At 46.4% G+C, this 22700-nt stretch overlaps 1 protein-coding gene across 1 annotated transcript; it reads right to left on the bottom strand.

Moving 5' to 3' along the window:
* Positions 1 to 505: 505 nt before the first annotated feature.
* Positions 506 to 22087, bottom strand: LOC144160008 (cholinesterase-like). The gene is made up of 5 exons (XM_077691635.1): positions 22031 to 22087; positions 14021 to 14387; positions 11133 to 11416; positions 4336 to 4563; positions 506 to 838 (listed from the first exon to the last, which is right to left on the bottom strand). The coding sequence occupies exons 1-5, from the start codon at positions 22085 to 22087 to the stop codon at positions 506 to 508; spliced, it is 1269 nt and encodes a 422-aa protein (XP_077547761.1).
* Between the last annotated feature and the right edge of the window lie 613 nt (positions 22088 to 22700).

The raw sequence follows: 22700 nt of genomic DNA, 5'->3' as shown, positions 1-22700 counted from the left end.
ACTAGGGCAAGCTGAATCCATTTGTTTTAAATTTTCCGCGGTAAAACTTTCAAGAAGAAATAACGAGAGAAAATAGGTGATAATAAAAAAAATCCCTCCCATGAAACCAAGAAAACAGCCGGATTTCGCAAAGATTTGCTTTGCTTGCCAAAATGATTCCTTCTGTTATTTCTGTTTTGGTTTCTCGTGCATCTCGTTCCACCCGCCATGTCCTGCCAGCCTAATGAGTTTGAAATACGGGAACATACGTTTACACCTTTGCGCGTGTAGATGAGAATGCATTTGCGTTAACCCTTGAGCAGTAGGAGGATGCCGTGCGCAGCTCAGAAGTTATAAGTCTCGGGCTTGGAGGAAAAGGTGCCAGCGGTGTACGACGAATGAGCCGCTCCCGCCCCTTCCCCACTGTGTTTTGATTGGCCGGCTATAAATCCGGTCTGACCACCCAGCACACAAAGCCCAGCGCAAATTTCCAGACGCCAGAGCGTGTGTCACGTAACAGCGTTGCTTACCCGTCTTTGATAAAGTTGACCACGGCCGCCATGTCCAGGATAGGTTCGAAGAGCTGTTTTTCCGCGCCGTCGGTCATGTAGTGGAACCCCTTCACGGACGCTTTTCGGACGAGTAAGCGCGTGTCGCAGCCGCCCATGTATAGCGCCAAATTGGTCAGCAATTGGTTCTCCGTACCAGCGTACCGGGCGAGTTCTCTCACCCCATAGTCCCAATTCCAGTCGGACGGGAAGAAATAACTGAGTGTGAAGTTCCAAAGATTATCGGGCGTTGAGTCGTAGCGAGCTGCCATCGCCACCGGCCTGACGTACTCGTCGAAGAAGATCTTCACCTGCACGTGCCATGAAACGCACACGTCTGCATACACAGAGGCCGCTACTGTCTCGTGCAACACGGGGGATGCCCCTACGAGGGGGTTGTATCAAGCGTGTAGCCAAAGGCGGTGTGTTTCTGTGTCAGAACAAGCCCCGACTTCTTCTGAACGCCGCATGCCGCCGTCCCCTTCCTCTCGCCCTTATCTCTGGTCTTGACTATTTGGACACTTCATCAATTATCTATAATGTAAAACAAACATAACGAAGCTGTCCGTTTAATAAAGGGGAAAATTGACTGAAACTTTGTTGGAGCGGAGATCACTTTTTTACCGCTGGCGTACAACGCCCCCCTAAAAGTCTTTTTGGCTACAACGATGGGGTGAATACCGGCGCGGTGACACAAATGCAAAGCTAATTTTAGCTTCGTGTTCCCTAAAAGATCATCTGCCATCTTCCGCACTTCTCTCGCGGCAACGCCAAATAGTACAGGGCAATTTTTACCTAAAACGCGTGGTTGAAGTAACTGCCGTAATATTAAAATTAACTATTATTACTGTGAATATTGTGAGCGCTGTAGTCAGAGGATCAGGCGACGCTGTCAAATCTGTACTGCACAAAAAACTCCCCTGTTTTAAGTTTCGTGTATATTGGCGTTTGAACGTCCGCTACATTGGCCGCTCCAGAGGAGGGGGGGGGAGGAGGGACCAGGGCTCCCCTGAGACCACTGCTTTCCCTTTTGCCTTCCCCTTTTATTTGCCAATATCCACCATTTCACCTCCCCATATCCATTTTATCCCTCGGCGACGTAATGTTCTGGCCATGAGTTTGGGGCATAGAATAGGAGTGCTCCGGCTTCGCAACTTTGTTGGTGCACCACCCCCACCCCCTTCCAGCCTATTGTTCAGTAAAACCTGCCTTTGCAATGCGCTACCCCGTTTCCTCCTTGGGCAGCGATGTGCCCCAAAGCGGGCACCGCTTGCATGGTAAGCGCTTTGCTCTTCACCTGCACCGAAAGCCTGGATCCGGTTTTCTCTGGGGCAAGCGAGCTGTCTGCAGTGCCCTGGAGGCTGGAACTGCAAGCAGTTCTTACCCAAACGCTTCTTCCTAACAGCGAAAACAGACATGCTTTGTTGTGCAACAAGTCTGTTCACGGTCTGTTTTTATCCCTAACGAGAGTTGCCCGAACACCCCCGCTTAGATGGTCACTCACATATCCACATCCTGGTCCCCCTACCAAAGACGAGGGATGTCGCGCACGCCTTGATTCGCGTGCTGCCGACGACGAGTCATTCGTATACGGCTTCAGGACCCCTGTGCATGTCCCTGAAACTGCCCATACAAGGCATCTGACGGAATTATGGATGAAAACCTTTTAACCTTTGGAGTTAAAACGAAAGGCTAGACGCGATGGCCAGCAGTACACTTATATGATGAAAAATATTCTGGCCGAAAGACGATTACGGATGAATTGAATGGCACCGTTTCTTTTCTATTGCTATATCAACCGGAACTCGGCTTTAGCCAAACATATCGCCTTTCACTTATTTACGTCACAACGCATGTCAAACCACTAAAATAATAGAGCAAACGCAAAAACTCCGAAGGTGGTGCTTTAGCTGTGGTTAGTGATTTTGTGTATTGTAAGATATGGTCGACTTGGAGACAGATTGCATAGGTAGGGCCTTAACTGCCCTGTGCTCAGAACAAGAGTGTATAATTTTACCTTTGTGCACTGGGTGGTCAAGCTATCGTGCACCAAGATTACAAAAATAGCAATGGTGTTACTCGAAGAAAGCCTAGCGCGTAATATTTCCAGTGCAGTGGAATTGCACCCAGTAATTGTTTCGTTAATGGGATCTGAATTATTGATTATAATTATCCAACTCGAGAAGTGCTACGCTAATCATTGAAGTGTCAATGAGGCACGTATATACCCACGAGAGGTATCTAACTTGGTAATTGGTTTACCGGCGAACGATTTGCGGACTTATTTATTCTCACGGATAAAGAATCCCCTCAAGATATGAAAAATACCACGTGACGGCGTTCCCGCGCGTATCGTAAAGCAATGCCCTTGAACAGGCTGCGTCAGAGTTAGCCAGAATGAAATAAAGAAAAGAAACAAAGAAGAAATCGCCACCGAGTCTGTTGCTTATCAGCTATACGCGTCCAGCGACACTTGCTGTTGCTGCTCCTTCTTTTCATGCCCTTACCAAGGTGATGCGCTGTCTTTTCGGACCTGGGAAGCGCAAAGCAGTTGGTTGGAATCAGCTTATTTGAGGGCGATTACTTGTGATGTGCACTAGGGTACCTCGATTCCAGCGCCGGACGCGAGAATTAAGTGCCCTATAATACGCGTGGAAGCGGTGTTACGTGGCATTTTGGGTGCCTAGTACCTTAGGACCGCACAATGTCCGTCCGCGTCCATCCGTGCGCCAACCACCATTTAGTGAAACTCGATTTGAGCCTCGAGTTGCAGTGTAATTTAGGGAATAATCAATGTGCAACTCAAGGCTCAAACTGAATGACGGTCGGGGAGCAAATCGGATCTCACTCGGGGCGCAACTTGGACGTCATTTCGAGTCTCCGTACTCCGCACCCTCGCCATCATCCACGGAGGGGAGATGCTGCCATTTTTTTATGTTTCGCGGAGTTTCTTTATCAGTCAGAATAAATGGCTAACTATAGGCAATTAGTTGGTCGGTGAAAATGCTAGTCAGATTCCTCTCGTGGTTACCTACAAGTGTCCCATTGTCATTTCAATGATTAGGGCTGCACTTGTCCAGTTAGATAAATAATTATAATTAGTTAAATCTCATTAACGAAAAAATGACGGGGCGCTACTCTACTTTTTGGAAACAATATTAGCTAGGTTTCGTTCGGGCAGCGCCATTTCTCTTTTTTTAAAATCTTGGTGCATGATAGCTGGGACACCCTGTATACGAACTAATCTTTCTATTTGGCATACCTGGAGAGTCGACATTTCTCATTTTTAGGTATTTAAATGCGCCAACAGCAGCCCACGACATTTTATTCGTTGAAGTATTATAACACCCACGTTGAAAACAAAACGTTCAGCGTTGATGAAGTTTACGCACTTATTGCTTATCAGCAGCGGGTAGTTGAGGTACAATACAAGCGGTGGCCCTTCGAGTGGCTATAATACAGAAGTATAACTCTAGTAGCGCAATAAAGACGCAATGAAGGCCACGTTTGAAGATCTAGCCTTCGGTAACTCATTCCCTTCTATTTCAACCACTGAGAACATAAAAAATACAGGTTGGACGTCACTTGTTGGACGTCACATCGTCCAACAAGTCTTCGCCCAGGCTGCCGCTTTGGAGAACGTGTATACACTGATTCAGCTATTTATCGTAATATGTGAATATTACTTTGAAGCTTGTGATAAATTGGTCGTCAGTTCTTTGAGCAAAACTGTTTTTATGAACGAAACCTTATTTGGTCTTTACGACCGGTTTAAGATAGTTCTACGAATGTGTATGGTCTCCGTTACCTGGTTGATGTCGACGCCAGCAATGACCTCAGGTATTTCAAGCGCCGGTCCCTTTGAGAACTGCTGTAGATCTCCCAAGCTTGGTGCAAAGCGAAACTTCAGCCTTGCAGCCGCTCGCAGAAGCACCTCAAGAGTAGAGTTCCTCAAGCAACGCAGTGAAATGGAATTTCTGTCCCGCCCGGTGCAGTTGATAGAGGTGGACAAGTTCCTTGATGGTTCCAGCTTGCCCTGAGTAGACAATGTGGCAGTGGGGAGATATAAAAATATATGGTGTCTTGGGGCCCAATATAAGAGTGGGGTAGTACACAAACCACCGCAAGTATGGTTACAAAGGCTTCGAGGGTGATCTTTTAACCGGATAGAGATGAAATGGGAAGCGATCATGGCTACATGGGCTTTCTCATCATTTCTTGGGCTTGAAATAAATAAATCCTCAAAGTGTCGCGCAGGGAGGGACACAAGCTTTATAATATATGGTCTCTTTTATTTGCCTGTCCACAGGAGTTTTGTGCAGATTCCGGGATGTCCAAAGCTGCTCTTTGGTCAGAAATTCCAGGGTAAAAAATTAAGCCGCCATCTAAATTTAGATGCGAAGAGTGGGAATCAGTGGAGCTGGTGGTCTTCACTAACTTTAACTTGGCTTTTCTTAGGTATGCCTGCTTCTTAAGAGAAAATAAGGTTCTAGACAGAAGCTTGCTTCATGCAAGTTGAGTTAAGTGACAGCCCACAATCCGCCCTCCTAAAGTTTTCAAACTGCTGAAGTCCGAATCCAAAGTAAAGTCGAAAGCCAACGTCTGCGCTACGATCACAAAGTAAAGGCTTAGCACCCGGAGTGCGACGGTAGGGCGTTATCGGATAGATGCCGGATTCATAATACGAGGGAAGCATGTTCGATTCCGACCACGGAATGCGTTCTTGTCTTTCCAATGGCCAGGTCATGCTATCGCTTCCCGCCGCTGCTAACATAGCACCCCCCGCACTTGTGGTCGCCCAGAGGTTAGGTTGAAGGTTTCACGGCGTAAACGTCGCGGGAATCCTATTGGTTTGCCGGGTTGGGGAGGTCCTGGGAATCACACCGGATGTGATTCCGGGACCTCGCGAACCCCGTTTTCTTGAAGCGCGCACTCCCGACCCCTGCTCGTGGGCCTCTTGCGTCCTCGCCATTTACTCTCGCATTTCTTGGCCCAGCAATTTCCTCCTCACCACTTGGCCGGGCGGAATTTCCTCTCAACAATACGCACAAGCAGAAGGAGGTTTGACCAGCTCCACTGTTGAAAAAAGACATCCCCCTCGCGAGGGGCACGATCAAATGCACAGCATTTCCGAGGGGGTGCGCCGGCAAGTCGTATCTCTCGATCGCGGGACCCGTGTCGCCATCTTTTGGAGGCGCGGGACAACTTGTGGCGCTTCCGAAACAAACGAGAAATGAGTGAAGGATATAAGGCGCTTTCGGTGCATCGAAATCTGTGTGGGTTTCGTGGCTCGGTCGGTAGTGCGCCGGGCACCTTGCGCTCCGCCCGCGGCGTCATGGGTTCGAAACCGGGCGCCGGAAACTGTTATTTCTTCCTGGCTGCGGACTACGACAAGACGCGCATGCGGACTATGACAAGGCGCGCATGCGGACTACGACAAGGCACGCCAACGCCGCGTGACATTGTGAGTTACTAAAATGCTATGCATTTAAAATCACGCTGTCCGCTGTCTAACCATGACGATAGCTGAACGCGAAGCTTCCTTTTATGACGCATTGTTTGGTTAACGTATGAGTTTGGACTGAATTTTGACCCAGTGGAAATTTAGTAAAAACTCATACGACAATCTAAACTCATACGCTTCATGTGCCTCCGCTGGCCATCATCATTGTTTTGTAAAACTTATTATGCGAAGTCCGCTTAGCTGTACTGTGTTTTGACTACCGGACGGTCATCATCAGGGAGGCAGAGAAAGCTCCACTTTAAAGGAGCCATGAAGAGAAAATGCAAGTTGGTTTTATTCGAAAGATTTCGTTTTTTATAGTGCCCCCAGCGCTTGTCCGGATACAAACGGTGCTTTGTTCACTGAGAAATTAAACAATTTAGGTTAAAATTTTGATTTTTCCGCTAAATCGTGCGTTTTCGTGGTCCCAAATGACATCACAGGAACCGACCGCTCTGCAGCCTAGAGTACCTCCATTCACGCATCCGCCGTACAGGGTAGAGACACGTATACGCTGGCGCCGCCATATCGGTTGCTCGCTCGCCGCCGAAGCAAGTCATTGTGTCAAAGCCGCGCTAAAATTATCGCCGCAACGCGGTTTACTGAAGAAGTTTGAATCATATTGTCTGTTTCGCGTTGCTGGGTCTCGTGGGAAACGAAAAGAATAGCGCGTTGAGCCCGTTGGCCCAATTGCGGCGGCACGGGACCGTTCAAAGGTTGTCTCCACCCTGTACAGCGGTGTTGGTTTGTTCCCGCATTTCTTTACGTTCCGTAACCTAGATGGCGCCACCATACCGTGGCAAGCGTTTGGTTTGTTTTTGCCCGCATTTAAACCTGGCTTGTTTTTGTTCTGGGAGAAAATATTCGTTCCCTGAAACAGTGCTCGCTCGACAAATGGGGTCACGTAAGACACCGTTGCTTGCGTCAATCGGCCAGTGTCGTCTGAGACAACCCCAAGCCCCGTAGTGCTGTGCAGCTAAACCAAGCATGCTGTGCGCAGTACGAACAGCAGAACGCATCAGTACTTCTATGTTTACATGTGCTTTCGTAACTTCCACTGTTTGCCCCATCATTCTTATTGCTTTGTAAAGAATGTGCCCTAAATTAAAGCGCAAATCGCTCGTTCGTCTAGTTTGTAAGCTCTACCTAATTTGCGTCTGCTTCTGCCAGCCTCCGCCAATCGCAGAGCTTAGCTCATAGGTTCTGTTGCGGGAAATGAGCTGGTGGGTCGCATGACCATTCCCGTTTTTCCTAATTATGTAGCTTATTTGAGCGAAGTTTACGTTAAAAGTGGTGTCAGTAGATTCTAACGAGACAATCTTTTGAATGAACCAAACTTGTGTTTTCTCTTCATGGCTCCTTTAACCACACCTGTAGTTACGTAGTGATTGTGACAGCGCCCGTGCTCAGGAACCTGGCATGTCGCCTTTTAAGTTTCATTTTAGTTTTACTTCATCGACATTTTTCTGGGGGTTACCACGGGCGGCCCGGTTTTTTTATGAACCGCAAGCATTACTCGTGCAGTTAAGCACTTAGGCGGGGGGAAATAGCAGTGAAATAGTTGGCACGGTTCTGGAAAGGAAACCTAGGCTTTCTGTGTACGCGAGGAGTACTGAAAAAACGGGGACAGATGTAAAGAGAAAACATTATCTCTAATGTAACGTCTCAGTTGCCGGCATAAAATTAAAAATAGTTTTGCTTTTCCATAAAGGACCCGGGGCGCTTCCCGTACATGTTGTGGTTCCACATTTTCTATCTTTCTGGGAGTTTAGATAATCGCGCTTTTGTTAACAGCAAAGCCGTTCAGCAAGTCGTAATTTTTGTGTCTGCAGTTAAAGTTGACGCTTGGGATAGTTGGTGTTCCATAATCTTGAATTCACAGCGCAAACAAGAAACGAGGACAATAGGGAGAGCACGACATACAGGCGCTGACTAACAACTGAAGTTTATTGCTGTGACGTCTGGCATATAAATACAGCAGAAATCAATGCAACAAAGAAATCGGCACATAACATGTCAAAATAAAATGTAACTTGGAAGAAAGTGATCGGAATAATAAAAAGAAAGGGAAGGTTGCAGTACTGCCGTACATATATACGGTATCGCATAATCTAAAAAGATTTGCCAACCGTGCCAATGTAAGTGTTGTTTTTTGAGCTCCAGATAAACTTTCCAGATTATCTAGACACGTGAAGAGCGATACCCCGAGTTGTGAGGTTTGTAGGAAAAAGCACCAATGACAGTTCATCCCATGGGCCACAAACGTAGTATACAGCATACCTTTATTGTGTGGCAGAGAATATATCGGGCAAACGGAGAGATGTATTAATGATAGGATAAAAGAACACAGTTACAACGTGGAAAAAAAGCAAAAGCGGCCATCTAGGAGTACTTTGTAGGGTCTGTCCTGCGGGCGAGCCTATCTTCAGCAGTACCACAATATTGTGTAGAAATAAGCATATACTGGCGAGGGAAATTACTGAGGCTAATAAGATAGCAAAAAGAGAAGCAAAGTCTGTAAGCGTCCCTCCTGTCGCGCTATCATCAAAAGAAATCAACTGTCTAAACGGTTTGTAAGCACATGGTGGCAGTGATGTCGTGGCAGAATTATTATGATTTTTTTCACATGTTACGTGTCGATTTCTTTGTTGCCTTGAATTGTGCTGTATTTATATGCCAGACGTCACAGCAATAAACTTCAGTTGTTATTCAGCGCCTGTGTGTCGTTCCATCCCTATCGCCCTCGTTTCTTGTTTGCGCGGTGAATTCAAGATTAGAGCCTGCAGTTAAAAATACCAAGAAATTGCCGAACGCGCGCACGTGAGCGCGGGCCTCGCGACGACCATCCGCTGTTAGCAGATATAAGATATAAAGTGCCCGGCGCTCTTGTGTGCGCGCCTCCCGACGACAGCCCAGCACACCCCGGCACACATTTTTTAAGCCTGGCATATTAACTTAAGGAGATTCGCCAACATTGGCAAGAGAAACACGCGTTCGCCGTAATCATGGCAACAGTTGCTCGGAACGAGAAAGACGCGTCATAGTGTACGCCTCCACAAAGGTGATGTCCACTTATCACTTCAAAAAAAATGAAAGAAGCTCACACTTATAGCAACAATGGTGGAGCAAAGGTCGTTGCGGCGCCAAAGAAGTACCAAATTTGCTGCAATCGTGGACTTAAACCTTCGTGACAGTCGTGAAGGTTGTGGACAGCTTCGCTACCTTGAGGTCTTACGTGCTAGTATGAGCTTTTCATTTTTTTTGCTGCAGAAGATTGGGGCGATAATGGCAGCAAATGCCAATGTAGCTTGATGCTCGCTGGTACGTTCTATATAGCGTGAGGACTACCGTAGACGGACTCTCGTCTCGTGATGCTTACGTGTAACTGCCGCACCATGCCCGCTAAGTCTGCCCTAGCCAGCCCATACACCTTAATGACTTTTCCCTAGCGTGACCTTTCGGCATATCCCGACAAACCATTATCCTGCAGAGCAACCGACCTCCGCCTGTACCCTAGAGTTTCACACAAAAATATCCACTGGAGAGACATATGGCGGTATGTCCAGGCTAACAATGTATAACCGAGCGTGCCTCATGTACCGCAGAGAACCGTTCCATCTCTACTTGGCGTTGCCAATGAACACGCTCAGTGGTTGTCTGTGGTTACAAGAAACTACAATAAAAACGTTACAGCGAAAGCTTTCTCAGTGGGACCGGTGGTGTCATGTAGAAAACTAATGCATTTACCCATAGACCGGCTGGACGACCAAAACGCTCCGATACGATCTCCGGACACACGGCGCGTGCGTGAAACCTCGCTTCCGTTCTGTCAACACGGTTGCTTGAAAATCGCGAAAAGGAACAATTCTAGCCAAGACAATACACGCATGAATCATTGAGCAGGAGTGCAATAGTAAACCTTTATCGCGTAAATCACGCATCGATTCATATTTAGATCGTTCGTAGATGCGTGTGCTTAGTGCGTGTGAAATCATCGTATGGGTTCGTTCTTTGCAATTTCGGTCTTTGAAGGTTTAACGATCGATTGGACGGACTTTTAGCAAAGGTTTTGGCGCTGCTTTGACACAGTTATGATGATAAAAAACCTTTCCGTTTCTCTTAACTTTCTTTAGCAAGAGATGGTTTAGGTTTTCGAAGATTCTTTAAGCTTATTTTTTTCGGTATAAGAGTGCAGCCTCAAAAGATGTGAATTTTTGCGAAATGAATGCAAGGCGAGAACGAATAAAAATGATATCTAATTTGCTATTTTTATCTCCTACGGAAACCCTACGGAAATGCCAGCGGCGCTGGATCTCCGCTTCCAGCGTTTGCCTGATGAGACTAACCTATGGGACTGCCTAAGAGGGCCAAATTGCAAAAGTTATACTTAAGTTACGCTTGTTAATAGAGGGGCAAGTGACCTTGCTTCTTTGGAGCGCCGTGTAAGGCCTTAACTTGTGCGGGAGCACGAGTCGCAACTCACGCAGTTTTTAGCTGTGAGATAAATACATGTAGGGTGAGTTCACCTTCACTGATGTCTAGCATTTTGGATTCGTTTCTGCTTCATTCCCGCGAGCCTTAGCTCGAAACCTGCATGTAACGAAAACCTGGTTGTAACGAAAAATTGCGAATTTTTTTGTCAACTTCGTTACATCCAGGTTTAACTGTATTTCGTCTTGCGAAGCCCTCCCGCTGCACCAAAGAGCGTCTCACGGGAAGCGGGACAACAGCGAGGTACCTTTTACAAATATTGCCTTGCTTTCTCTCCACGTATAGTTGTAGATTTGACAACTTAACAAGCCCGGTGCACCTCCCACAGTAATTCTCGAAAACAGGCCATGTGAGATCAAGACCCTGGATAACCGAAGAGAAAGAAGTGCTGAGCTCGGGGTCCATCGCACCCTGTTTCCTTTCACCATCTTTGTAAGGTCACGTCTCGCGATAGGCGGGGAAAGGTGGATCTCCAATAGACGTGTAACATTGGACGGCACTGGAAAATGTGAACCCATGGAAGTTCGGCAAGGTAACGTTACTTCTTAGAAATGCAAGCACCGTATATATCGAAGAAATCCGGCTAAGACTGGAAGAAAGCGTGAGCGCACCATGTTCATAGGCCACAAGGCGCCAAGCACAGGACCCTCCAAGATGGCTCGGGTGCACCTGATGTTGAGGCTGGAAACCGCCTCGATCAGCATGTACGCGCCCGAACCGTGCCCCACGAGCACGACCGCGTCCGGGTGAGCACCGAAGGCAGCCGCGTTGTCGACAGCCCACTTAACGGCCTCCTTGGCGTCTTCCTTCGCCACGTCCTTCGCGGTGCTCTCGTTCGGGTGCAGGAATCCGAGCACTCCAAGACGCATGTTGGGGGACATCACCACTACGTCGGCTGTTTCGATTTCACGGGAATGCGGAATCGTAAAATGAATGTGCAGCGTATCCTCCTTCTTCAATGCAAATGTCGACAAAGGATATTGCTCCGACCATGATGTGCACTTTATGCTTGTCCACTCCAACCCTCGAAGCCCTTCCCTCCCCTCCCACTCCCGTTATGAATTCGTGGAAGGTTTGTTGACTGCTTTGATTTCACGCCTTCGTACTGTTCGCTGGAACTCGATTCGGACAGCGCCATGGAGAAAAGAAAAGCTTAAGAGAGGCCATGGTGGGAAGCGTGGACTAAGTCTTGTGGTTTTTCCACGCTCATCACAGCCACTGGCACCGCATCCTATCAACGGCACCGAATGCCGGCCCACCGAGGCCCAACGGAAATGCGTGCCCCAGTCTGTATGCAATGGTTCGTAGGCCGATACGAAGTAGAAGGCAGGGAACCGAGTGAAAGCGGAGGTGGCTGTGGGTGCGCGGAATATAAAAGCACTAAAGGGCGACCTCCCAAAACGACGAAGCGCCTTCACCATGGAAGAAAGAAAGGTTAGAAGAGGACCCGACGTGACGTTTGGTAAAGCCACTTTGCTATTCTCGGAGGCGTCCATTTTTGGGTTTGTAGTTTTCACGCACGCGCCACCGCATCCGCCTTCACTGGCTCCCCTGTCGTCGACGTCGTCTCCACCTGCCGACCATTGGCTACCAGCTGTGGCGCGCTGTGCCGTAGGATCACGGTGGGTCGATCTTTATCGCGCCATTTCCTACGATGAGCGCGAAGAAACCACTTGACTTCATTCATGCTTCCCCCAGTGTGGCCACTTGGTTCTTAAGTCTTCAAACAGATCATATCCGCTTGCGTTACGTTCAACTCATCAGACAGCTAACTAATCTAAAATTCCCCTTTAACCTTGTTATCTTAATTTCTACTCAATACATGTGAATAAAACAGCGGCTTGCGACACAATGCAGTATCACCGCCGGAAGGTCGTTTGTCAGGTTTGTGGTGTTAAAAAGGCGGTATTGCCCACACCTGCAAGTATGCGGCCCATGTTTGTCTTAAGAAATTACGGGTGTTCACTATGAGCGCTTTCTTTCTTGTTCCTTTATTACCTGCGTTCCATATTCGTGCACGCATGCCTGCTGGAACGGAGCGTGTCTCTAAATATTTTCCTAATGTGCCCGCACGCAATGTTTTCACTGCGGATACTCCCTGTGGAACAATTTCTGTTTTAACAAGCTAGGCACCTTTGCGAGGCTAACGACACCGGTACCATTAAAGACTACTCTCGATATATCTATTTTGTGTTTTGTAAACGAGAAATCACACAGAGCGTGGTCGTGGTACTTCAAGCGGCGGCAATAGGGCATCTCCGCTGACCTTTGTAAGAGGTTACATGAATCCAAATCGAAGATATCCTTGTGAATATATGAAGAGTGTGCAAGAATGAGGTCAATGAAACATCAACGAAATCTCGCCATGTAAAAATCACTGAACGCCCCTGAGATGCCAGTAAATTATTGAAAAAAGTTAAGGAACAGTGCTTGAAAGGCGAGGACAAAGTCAGGAGGGTGACAGGAAGAGCACAACACATACGTATGTGTTGTGCTCACCCGCAAGCCAATAAGCAGCCGCACTATTGCTTTCGGGGTAAGCAAAACGACAAGTCAAACACAACAAAGGAAACCAGTCCATAAAACGCGGTAAAAAAAACAGTAGACACCAGAAAATATAGTCAGCGTCCAAACTTCGGGATACGCACCCTCTAATTTGTTCACTGCGTTCGTGTTCCCAAATCTGTTAAGTGATTCTATGCCTTTGTGGCTCTGCTTTTAATCATTTGTCTACAGAATGACAACTGCTGATTTTATACGCTTTATTTTATTTTTATACTGAATCTATTTTATGATGTGTACTGTTATGTTTACCCCATTTTTTCGAATTGCTTTGTTGTGATTGCCCTTTGATCTTGGCTACGCCGAAACAAGTGGTGGGGCTCCTGATTTGCTTGCGTGTGACCCTGGCGGGAAGTATATATGAGTGTTTTCGTTTCATTGAACAGTAGACGTTGCAAGTTATGATCGCCATCTAACACTCTTATATTCGTCCTCTTCTCTACGTAGTGTAATTCAATCGTCTAGCATGAACCAAGTATCTGTCAAGCGATATTGGGTGAGGGTAAATTACTAAATTTCCAAACAGCGAGCTTCCTTTCACGCTGTAAGTTGCGTACAACCGGTTGTTCATATGCCCCTCTCTACACGCATCTCTACATGCTGCGAAAGCTCCACAACACTACACTACCACAGCATGTCTCAACCCTGAAGCACGCCAATTTATAATCCGTGGGTTAACTAAGTTCGTTCGCTACAGCAGCTGTTTAAGCAAGAAATTTCTATTTGTGACCAACCTTCCAAAATGGGTCAATCAAGTTTATAAAGGATTGCTTTGAACCCTTTCCAACATCGACACAAACGGGAAAAAATTCGAAGTTTCAACGCCAACGAGATGCGCAAATATTAAGGTGTTAGCCCGAAATTTGTTGCAAGGAATATCGCGACATTTGTCTACAATGCACCGCCATCAATAACCTGTAGCTTAGGGTGCTGTTACCTTTCGCTGCCAGCTCGGCCCAGTCGGGGTCGTTGTTGGATCCCCTTTGGAACCAGTAGCTGACAGACGCCAACACTAGGGTTCTGTTTAACCCGGATCCCGACTCCCCTTTCGGTGCCCACACGTTCATGTGAAGACAGTCTTCGCTGCCGACCACTGTGTGGTTCACCAACTGAGGGCACGGAGGCCGTGGGTCCTGGGCCATGGTGCGCTGCTTTTCGATACGCCGCCGGGGCTTCCGGAAGCGGTACCTGCCCGCCGTGTTTTCGGCGTATGGTATCCCGAGCCAGCGGTACACGTCCACGCCATCCACCGACACCTTCTTGCCGACGCACTCGCCCGATGTGGTGGACACCTGAGGCAGGGACTACCAGGAAGCATGCACTGCTTCTTCAAGCATGGCGGCACCCTCGACATGCGCGCGTGTAACATACATCCCGGAACGTACACACTGCATTGGTTTACACCCTTAGCGGGTCTTTTATGTTTCTATCAACACCTTTTGACCTAACAAAACTCGAAGAAAACAGCTCGTGAGAAGGTGTTTTGTCTTTTATAATGCTCTATTTAACCCGAAGTACATATTGCATTCGTTGGTTACAATACCCTCTCTAACACGACATCTATGTGTTTCGGATTTGAAAGAGGGCTGTAAATGACAACACCCTTAAGTGGGTATTTCATTGTGTTTTTGTTTAAGCGTAATAATGTCAGTTAGAGACAGTGAAAATTTTCCTTAGGGTGTGAATGACTCTACACTGTGCTGCGCGCATGACAAAATCTGCTGTATGATCTAAATGTTTGCAACAGCCATACACCATACAGCCATAGTGACAGGTGTAGTGCGTCCTTAATGCAGTACTGTTAGGAAGACTCGCCGCTCGCAGTCTTTCGGAGTTCTTTCCATATGAAGCGCATGGCAATCAACGAGGCCTAGTGAAATACTCCGAAACAGTGAAGCCGTGGTCCTCTTTTCGCGAATGTCAAAGTGCGCCAGCGCGAGAACAGCAGCGCCATCGCCGCGCAAATTCTCCGATTCACGCGAAGAAATCCGCAACTGTGCGCGAGCTGTGGGATCCTCCCTTCACCAGTGGGAGGGGGAGGAACATGCTGATGATGATGATGCTTAGTGGCTTCCCCTTTGTAACGGGGTGGCGTTGCACAGCGGCCTTAGTCGAAACGCCACTGTACAATCACATCGCCAAAAAATACAAACAAAACATATAAAAGTAATGTCAAAATAAAAAGAAAATACTTTTACGAAATGTTTGGGCTAGTCTGACGTGTTTGTTCGCATGTCTTCCCGGATTGTTCTCTGCTCTTTTCCCACCAACATTCTAACCTCTTTTTGACCTCTACTGCTGTCCACTTCACTTTTCCGCTAACCTTAAAGCCAAGGGCTTCCGGAACCTGGATGGCTGTATCACTGAGGACTGGACGAATACTTTTGCACTCCGTTACAATATGTCGCATGGTTTCTGGCTCATTTCCGCAGCCTGCGCATAGTTCTTCCTGTACCGGCTCGCGGATAAGCGTTTTTGGCCGCAAGCAACCCGCTCGGGCTTCGAAAAGCAATGCACTCCCTATGGTATTATCGAATATTAATTTCTCCCTTGTGATTCCTGCTTCCCGATCCTGTAGATATCTAAGGACTTCTTCGCATCCATCCTCTTTTTCCAGGTCGTTGTCTGTTTCTTTCCTTCATTTTGTATTGCCTTGGTCGTTTCCCCTGCACTTCAGTGTTTCATATACTTTGTACTGAGCCTTCTGGTTCTTTACCCTCATTCTGTGTCCACGCTTTTCATGTAAAGATACCGTAATAATTTGGCCGCCCATCTCTGATCATGCATATTTCTAAGTCGTTCTTAAAAACATATTTTGCTCTGTGCTTCTCTCACTTCGAAGGATGCCCGTCCAATGTCTCCCTGCACTGCCTCATTTGTTGTTTTACTGTGTGCTCCTAATTTTAATCGAACTACGGCCTTTGATTTACTTCTAGCCCTGATTGAATCTCTTATTTGACACACACTACTGCGTTTGAAAACGTGAGTGCTGGTACCATTACTCCCTTCCAGATTCCTCTCACTACTTCATATCTGTTATATCCGCACAGTGCTCTGTGCTTCATGATAGAGGCGTTTCTTCTGCCTTTCATTCTTAAATGCTCCTTGTGAGTTTTTAGATACGTGAGACCCCTGCACCCTCTATCGGTGGGTCTGGGTACCTGCTCCTACATCTGCGTGGCGCCAAACCTTCAGCAGACGGACAAAAAGGCCCGACTTACAACAGCTCCGGCGTGTAAATGGAACTGGGCCTTTTCCGCCGGTTGGAACCCTTGCTTTGACAGCAAAACGAAAATCTCTGGTGTGTATATCTTCAATGTTAACTAACTATTAATGACTCAAAAATAAAGCCAGAACAATGAGAGAGTTGATTTAAAGGCCAGTTGACAGCCGTGTATGTGAGCATACGAATACCTTAGTTGCCCATGAATTCACAGAAGACGAGAATTGGTTAGCGTTTACAAATGCACCTATAAGCAATCTAATTATCAAAAGTCAAGGACACAAAAAGTAATTATATAGTCGCCTGCAAGCAAGTTGTGATATAATTTTAAGAAAGGTTCGATGATACGAGTTGCACAGTTTCTGTTGAACAATCGCGGTAAATTTGGCTTCGCCGCGAGGTTCGTCTGCCTCCCGAGTAACCAGAAAGGGCCACAAGCAGTGAATGAGTGAAACCGGTCGAACCTAGCAGAACGGCCATTATAATATAGGGTGTGACAACACGAGAACACCAACTGTGTTAAGGCGTGTGCAAAGACAAAAAAATGGATTGTGTGACACTTGTTTGGAGTGGTTAAGGGTCTTCGAAAGAGGGTTTGTTCGGCAGCTGGCGTAAATAGCACGAAGGCATTATGCACGGATGCGTATGCAACGAAGCTCTCAATGCAATGATAACTATGCAGACAACCACGATGATGGCGATGGCAAGTATACCCAGCTAGTCTAACCAGACATACACTACTACCAACTTATGTAGACGCCATGATGTGTCTCCTTGGAGCGCTCTTTGGAGCGCTGTAAAAGCACTGAGATTAGCTATTGTTAAGGCTCTACTTTCTTACCATGGGAGTGTCTGAGCGCCCAATGACAAGGAGGCTCACGAAGACGGCCACTATTACTCCGACGACTAGGACCACGGCCCCGATTATCGGAAGTATTGTCCTGCGGTAGAAATAGTGAAGCCAGACATTCGAGCATTTGTTATAATCAATCCTTGATGGAAAGGAACTCATTTTCGAGTGTCTCATAAAGGAATGAAGTGAGCTAACAAGGTTTTTTTCCCAAACCCTAATACGTCCAAAACGAATTTCGAACGTTCCAGACACTGGCATTTTATCCCTCATTTGGTTGCATAGTGGATGTTTTGCCACCATAGCTGTATCGCAAAACGCCGTTTTACAGGCGTCGCTCTGCAAAATATTTCGGGGTCCCAAAAAGACAGAGGCAAAACTACGCCCGTTTGAACATATCAGTTTAGATCGAATCCGGTCCTGATTCTTTGAAGGCTGGTGACAGAATGTGACGAAGGAGCTAGGCTACATAACAGCGGCCCAGAACTGAAGGTAAGGGACGAGCGAAACTAAACGGGAAATAAGCCTTCCAGTAAAGCCGAAAGTTTGCTTTGGCAACAAAATAAGGGGATAATTTCTTTTCTTCCACATTTACCACGGGAAAAAAAAAATATCGAGGATAATGTTTCTAACCCATTGGACCACAGATATCCGCAAGACGTCCGTTTTACAGCCGAACGTCCAAGTCCCGCGCTCGATGTCTGGCGGACGTACTTCGGATGTATTTTTCTGGGAAACGTGAACGTCCATGGAATTTGGTCCGACGGACGTCCGAGCTACATTTGTGCATGAACGTTTACTGTGGTCCCATCAATAAAGTACGCTGTACGCCCATCGTACGTCTGCATGGTTGAAGCAATATTCCGCAATCATGCTAAGAACTTATCGTAATTAGCCCCGAGTGAATTATACTGTCTATATTCTTGCTTCCTGCAGCGGGAGGCAAACAATTTGTCAGCTCAATAGTTGTAGCCCTCGCGCACAAAACACTCGATGCGGGAATTAAAAAAGGACAGCAGTAAAGTTTCATAAAAACAGTTGGGTTGATATACAATGTTGCATTGTTTGATTTGCTGCTAATTAGGCTAAAGTGTATTCTTTTTGTAACTAAATTTCGTTTGTCTTTTGTGCGATGCAAAGCCAACACTGTGACAAGCCACGTCAAGCCGTATAGCCATAGCCATTCGCTTATGTGTGCGAGTTGCGAAGCGCCAACTAGCTTCCCTGCTGCTTTCTTCTATACATCTTTTTGCGTCCTAAACAAAAGGTAAGACGTTTTTATGAGTGCCGGTGAGTGGGGAGGGGGTGGGAAATCGTCTATAGCTTTCCGTGTACTGCAAACGCCGTACGCTGTGCCGAAGTTAGGCATAAGTGGCTTAGCGCGTTTTGAATGACAGTGCCAAAGCGCTCAGAGAATCATCTTTTCTTCGCAATCATAGGCGCAATAAATTAGTTATACCGTTTCCGTAAAGCTATCAGAGGTACGTGCACGTGCTCTCGTTGAAAGACAAAATCGTTGAGTATGCCGGCGTTCGCATTCAGCCCGGCGCGACCTACGACGTGGTGTGCGCAGTGGCTACATTTACCTTTTACGTCCACTCAAGTTTACGGAAAGGGTTGTAAATTTTTACTGTGTGAGCTCGTTGCGGAGATGCGTTATGCATTGGCCTTGAGTGGAAATGTAGGCATGGTGTTGCGAAACGTGTAAAAAGCCGTACGGTGTGTTTTAGGTGGGTATTTCACGACCCCAGTAGAGAGGACGCGGCTGTAGTGGTGTGGCTTATGCCGGCGAACGCGGCGAAGTAAATGCATTTTGCTGACGTGAGCGCAAAGTGTGCACTAATATGTTAACCGTGCTTGCTGTATGCGTTTGTAGACGCACGTATCCGTCAATACCCGCCGCGGTGGTTCGGTGGCTAGGGCGTAGTGCTGCTGAGCCCAAGGACGCGGGTTCGATTTTCGGCCGCGGCGGCCGCTTTTGTGATGGAGGCGAAAAGAGAAAGCGCCCGTGTGTACGACATTTAGGCGCACGTTAAAGGTACCCAGGAGGTCAAAATTAATCCGGCGGCCTCCACTACGGCGCGCACACCATATAATTGATAGATGCCGTCAAAGCGCGTTGGTGAAAACATATTCAGGATACCTTACAGGCCCATGGAAGGGCATAGCGTAAGGGGGAGCACATAATTTGTAAAGGGGAACTACCGACAGAGAAACAAAAAAATGCCACAAGGCAAGAAAATAAACACAAGTAAGAAGTCAAAACAGAGCAAATACAATGTTTGAAGAAGGAAAAACACCAGTCAAGAATGTGAACTGAAGTTAACAAACATGGTATTATAGCTACTGCACGTAGGTATGTATACAATCAAAGGTACAGGAATTCATGAAAGACACAGCCAACATGCGCATTTCGGAGATAATGAATATCGCTAAAAGCCAGAAACATATAAAATAAAAAGGTATACAAAAAATGTACAGTGGAAACATTACGGTGCGTAATGATCAGATAAATGGCGTCGAAAGGTTTCGTGGCATGAAACAGATGCGATAACGTCGGGGAGATCATTCCAAAGGCGTATTGCACGTGGGAGGGCAGATGAATTAAAGGCATGCGTGGAACCATAAATGCGTGAGAAGCTGAACTGGTTGTGCAGTCTACGTGACATGGTAATTGGGTGGTGAAGATTAAACTCAGATGATCTCGAGGAATAAATATATTTATGAAATAGGCATAAACGTGCTAAGGAGCGACGTGTGTGTAACGGTTGAAGGGAGCATTCATGTTTAATCTGGGTGATGCTAGCGTATCGGTCGTAATTAGATGATATGAAACGAGCAGCTCGATTCTGAATAGACTCAATCATGTCAATTAGATAATTTTGATGAGGAGACCAAATAGAAGAAGCATATTCGGTGGGCATAGAACAGCTTTGCTCGATGCAACGGAGGTATGCAATGTTTATTTTTTTTTAAAATTAGGATATGCATTTGTTCTTCAGTACCCTATCCGCAAACTGCTTATGCTAGTGCGCAAGACAGCGCAGCTTGTCAGTGAGATCGAGGGAATCTAGCGAAGCACTGCGAATCCTACTTGTTTCAGCTATCATTTGGCTTTGTACAGGTTTCAAGAGTCAAAAATTTAGTTCGCCATGAAGTGATAACAGAGGCATGTTCCGACATAAAACTCCAACAGTAAGGAATCCCCAATGCCTCGTAAATTTTTTTTGAAAGGTGGAGTCAAAAGTACTTCAAACATCATTGGTATTTGTTGGCATGGCACTACATTAGCTGTATAGTCGAGCAAACCAAAATAGTTCAAAAGCAGGCTAAAATTATTTTTGTATCTAATAATATAGCCGTATATAGGACAAAAAACATGAAATTGTTGCTTTTGGTTTTGCAGGTGCTGACCGAGGAGTTGGGGAAAAGTTTGAGCCAAGATGTCCCTGGCATGAAGCACGATTGGCACGTGAAAGGTTGTACTTACAGTGGAGGTTATAAAGCGTTAAATAAAGAATTTTCAAGCTTTGCGACTTCATTTCATCTGGTTTGCATGCCATACTTTGCAACATGTAATCTGCAGTGTGCTAGATCTATTTCATTCAGCATATTTGTTTTCGGCAGCGTGTTTAACTGTTCAATACTTCACTTTTTCAAGCTGTATGTTCTTTAGCGTGCATTGCTGGAAGTTTTGTCTTAAACATTTAATAGAAATATCCCAAAAATACTCGGTATAGATTCATAAAGCTTAGTAGTTTAGGTTTCAGTTGTCTATAATAAACTTGAGAATCTGTACTTGCTGTAAATGTCAGCGCTTTATTGATAACATGCCTTGAAGCACTACTCTAGCTTTAAGAATACTCGATACAAAAGCCCCTTCTGTACCTTGTTTTGACAGAACCCTGATTATAAATGCTTCTACCACGCACTGTGTGGGCTGACAACTCCACACCCTATTCATATCTTTCTTGGCAAGAGTGGGAGCAGTGATGTTTGCAGTAGCATAACATAGTGGAAAGTTGCGAGCTTATTATCATAACGTAACCGCTTTTCAATATGGAACCATGTATACACTGTGGGCTGTCATGTTGAAGCATCCTGTTCACCGAGTTTTTAACTGCCTGCTACTACTTATTCATATTTATGCTGACAGAAAGCCCGGAGTGTATGCATAGTCCTTATTGAAAAGTGATGATAAGCTTGCAACGTTCCACTGTATTACACTCCTGTAACATCACTGTTCGCGCTCTTGGAAAGACATATGAATAGGGTGTGGAGTTGTCTGTCCCCAGGGTGCATGGCGCAAGCATTTATAATTAGGGTTGTGCCAAAACAAGCTCCAGAATTGGCTTTTGTATCAAGTATTCTTAAAGCTGGAGTAGTGCTTCAAGGCATGTTATCAATAAGGAACTGAGGCTTACAGCAAGTACAGGTTCTCCCTGATCCGAAAAATTTGGGACCAGAAACGGACGTCTGGCGGACATCAAATATCCGCATTTTGTTATCCCCTGGACGTCCCCTGTACATTTCGGTTTGGAAATGTCCGATTTTGAACATCCGCCGGAAGTCGGAAAATCCGGCTGGGACGGCTGTCGGACGTTCGTAGGATGAGCAATTCCTTTGCATCGGACCATCCCACGGACGTCCGTAAAACGTCTGCTGGCTTTCTGCGGACGTCAAAATGTCCGACACCGGATGTCCAACGGATGTTCGATGGACGTCTGCGGTCCACTGGGTAAGAATGCAAAGGTGAACGCTTAGTTGAACCTCCTGTTGATCTGCTCTTGAGCTTTGTAAACTTTGAGGCCGCGACCGTCACCACTTGGCTGGCCGTACAGAGAGCACCGTGAGAACGTTCCTCAATCCCCCACCATGGCCACAGGCATCCTAAGCTTTTTAGGATCGCTAGTCATCACCAGGATCATCATGGTGCCCCCCTTCGGTATTCCTCCCACTTCTAGAGCAGCTGGCATTAAACTTTTGGCAGCGGCCTACTCTTTATCGCAGCTGTTTTCTTTCCCGGTTTGATGCTCGGATCGCGTAAATTAAATTTTTTTTGAAGATTCTATATAATTTGCCACAAGTGTTTGCACCTCACATACAGCATTGAAAGTTATTTAACGCTTACGCCCTAAAAGCAAACGGAAACACTTTCAATAAACGCTTTCACAGTTTCCTTCGCGTCTGGAAGCACGGAGCGGCACGAAGGCGGCACTGCGTGATTTGTTCGTCCTAACAGATTCTCCTTCCCTTTCTGCTTTGTTTTTGTGGCTGCATTTTTAAAGTTGCTATCGAAAGCAATAACCGCTGTAACTGAAGGAAAACCTGCCAAGAGCCGCTACATGATCTTAGTGACGTAATTTGGGCGGTTCAAGGAAGTCAAGTCGGGGAAAGAGAAAAACCTTTTGAGCTAGTTTCCAAGTTGTCTAATCAGTACACAGCCGTAATTTTTGGCTGAAGTACTTTGCGGCCTCCTAATCTAAGTTCTGGGTGTGTTGGGTGACTAAGTGTTGCAAGCATTTAAGATAAAAAAAAAGTTGG

The sequence above is a fragment of the Haemaphysalis longicornis genome, unplaced genomic scaffold (assembly GCF_048455015.1).
Source record: "Haemaphysalis longicornis isolate Haplotype H1 unplaced genomic scaffold, Haemaphysalis longicornis Haplotype H1 scaffold_10, whole genome shotgun sequence".
Lineage (NCBI taxonomy): Eukaryota > Metazoa > Arthropoda > Arachnida > Ixodida > Ixodidae > Haemaphysalis > Haemaphysalis longicornis.
This window is presented reverse-complemented; position numbering and strand designations above follow the sequence as displayed.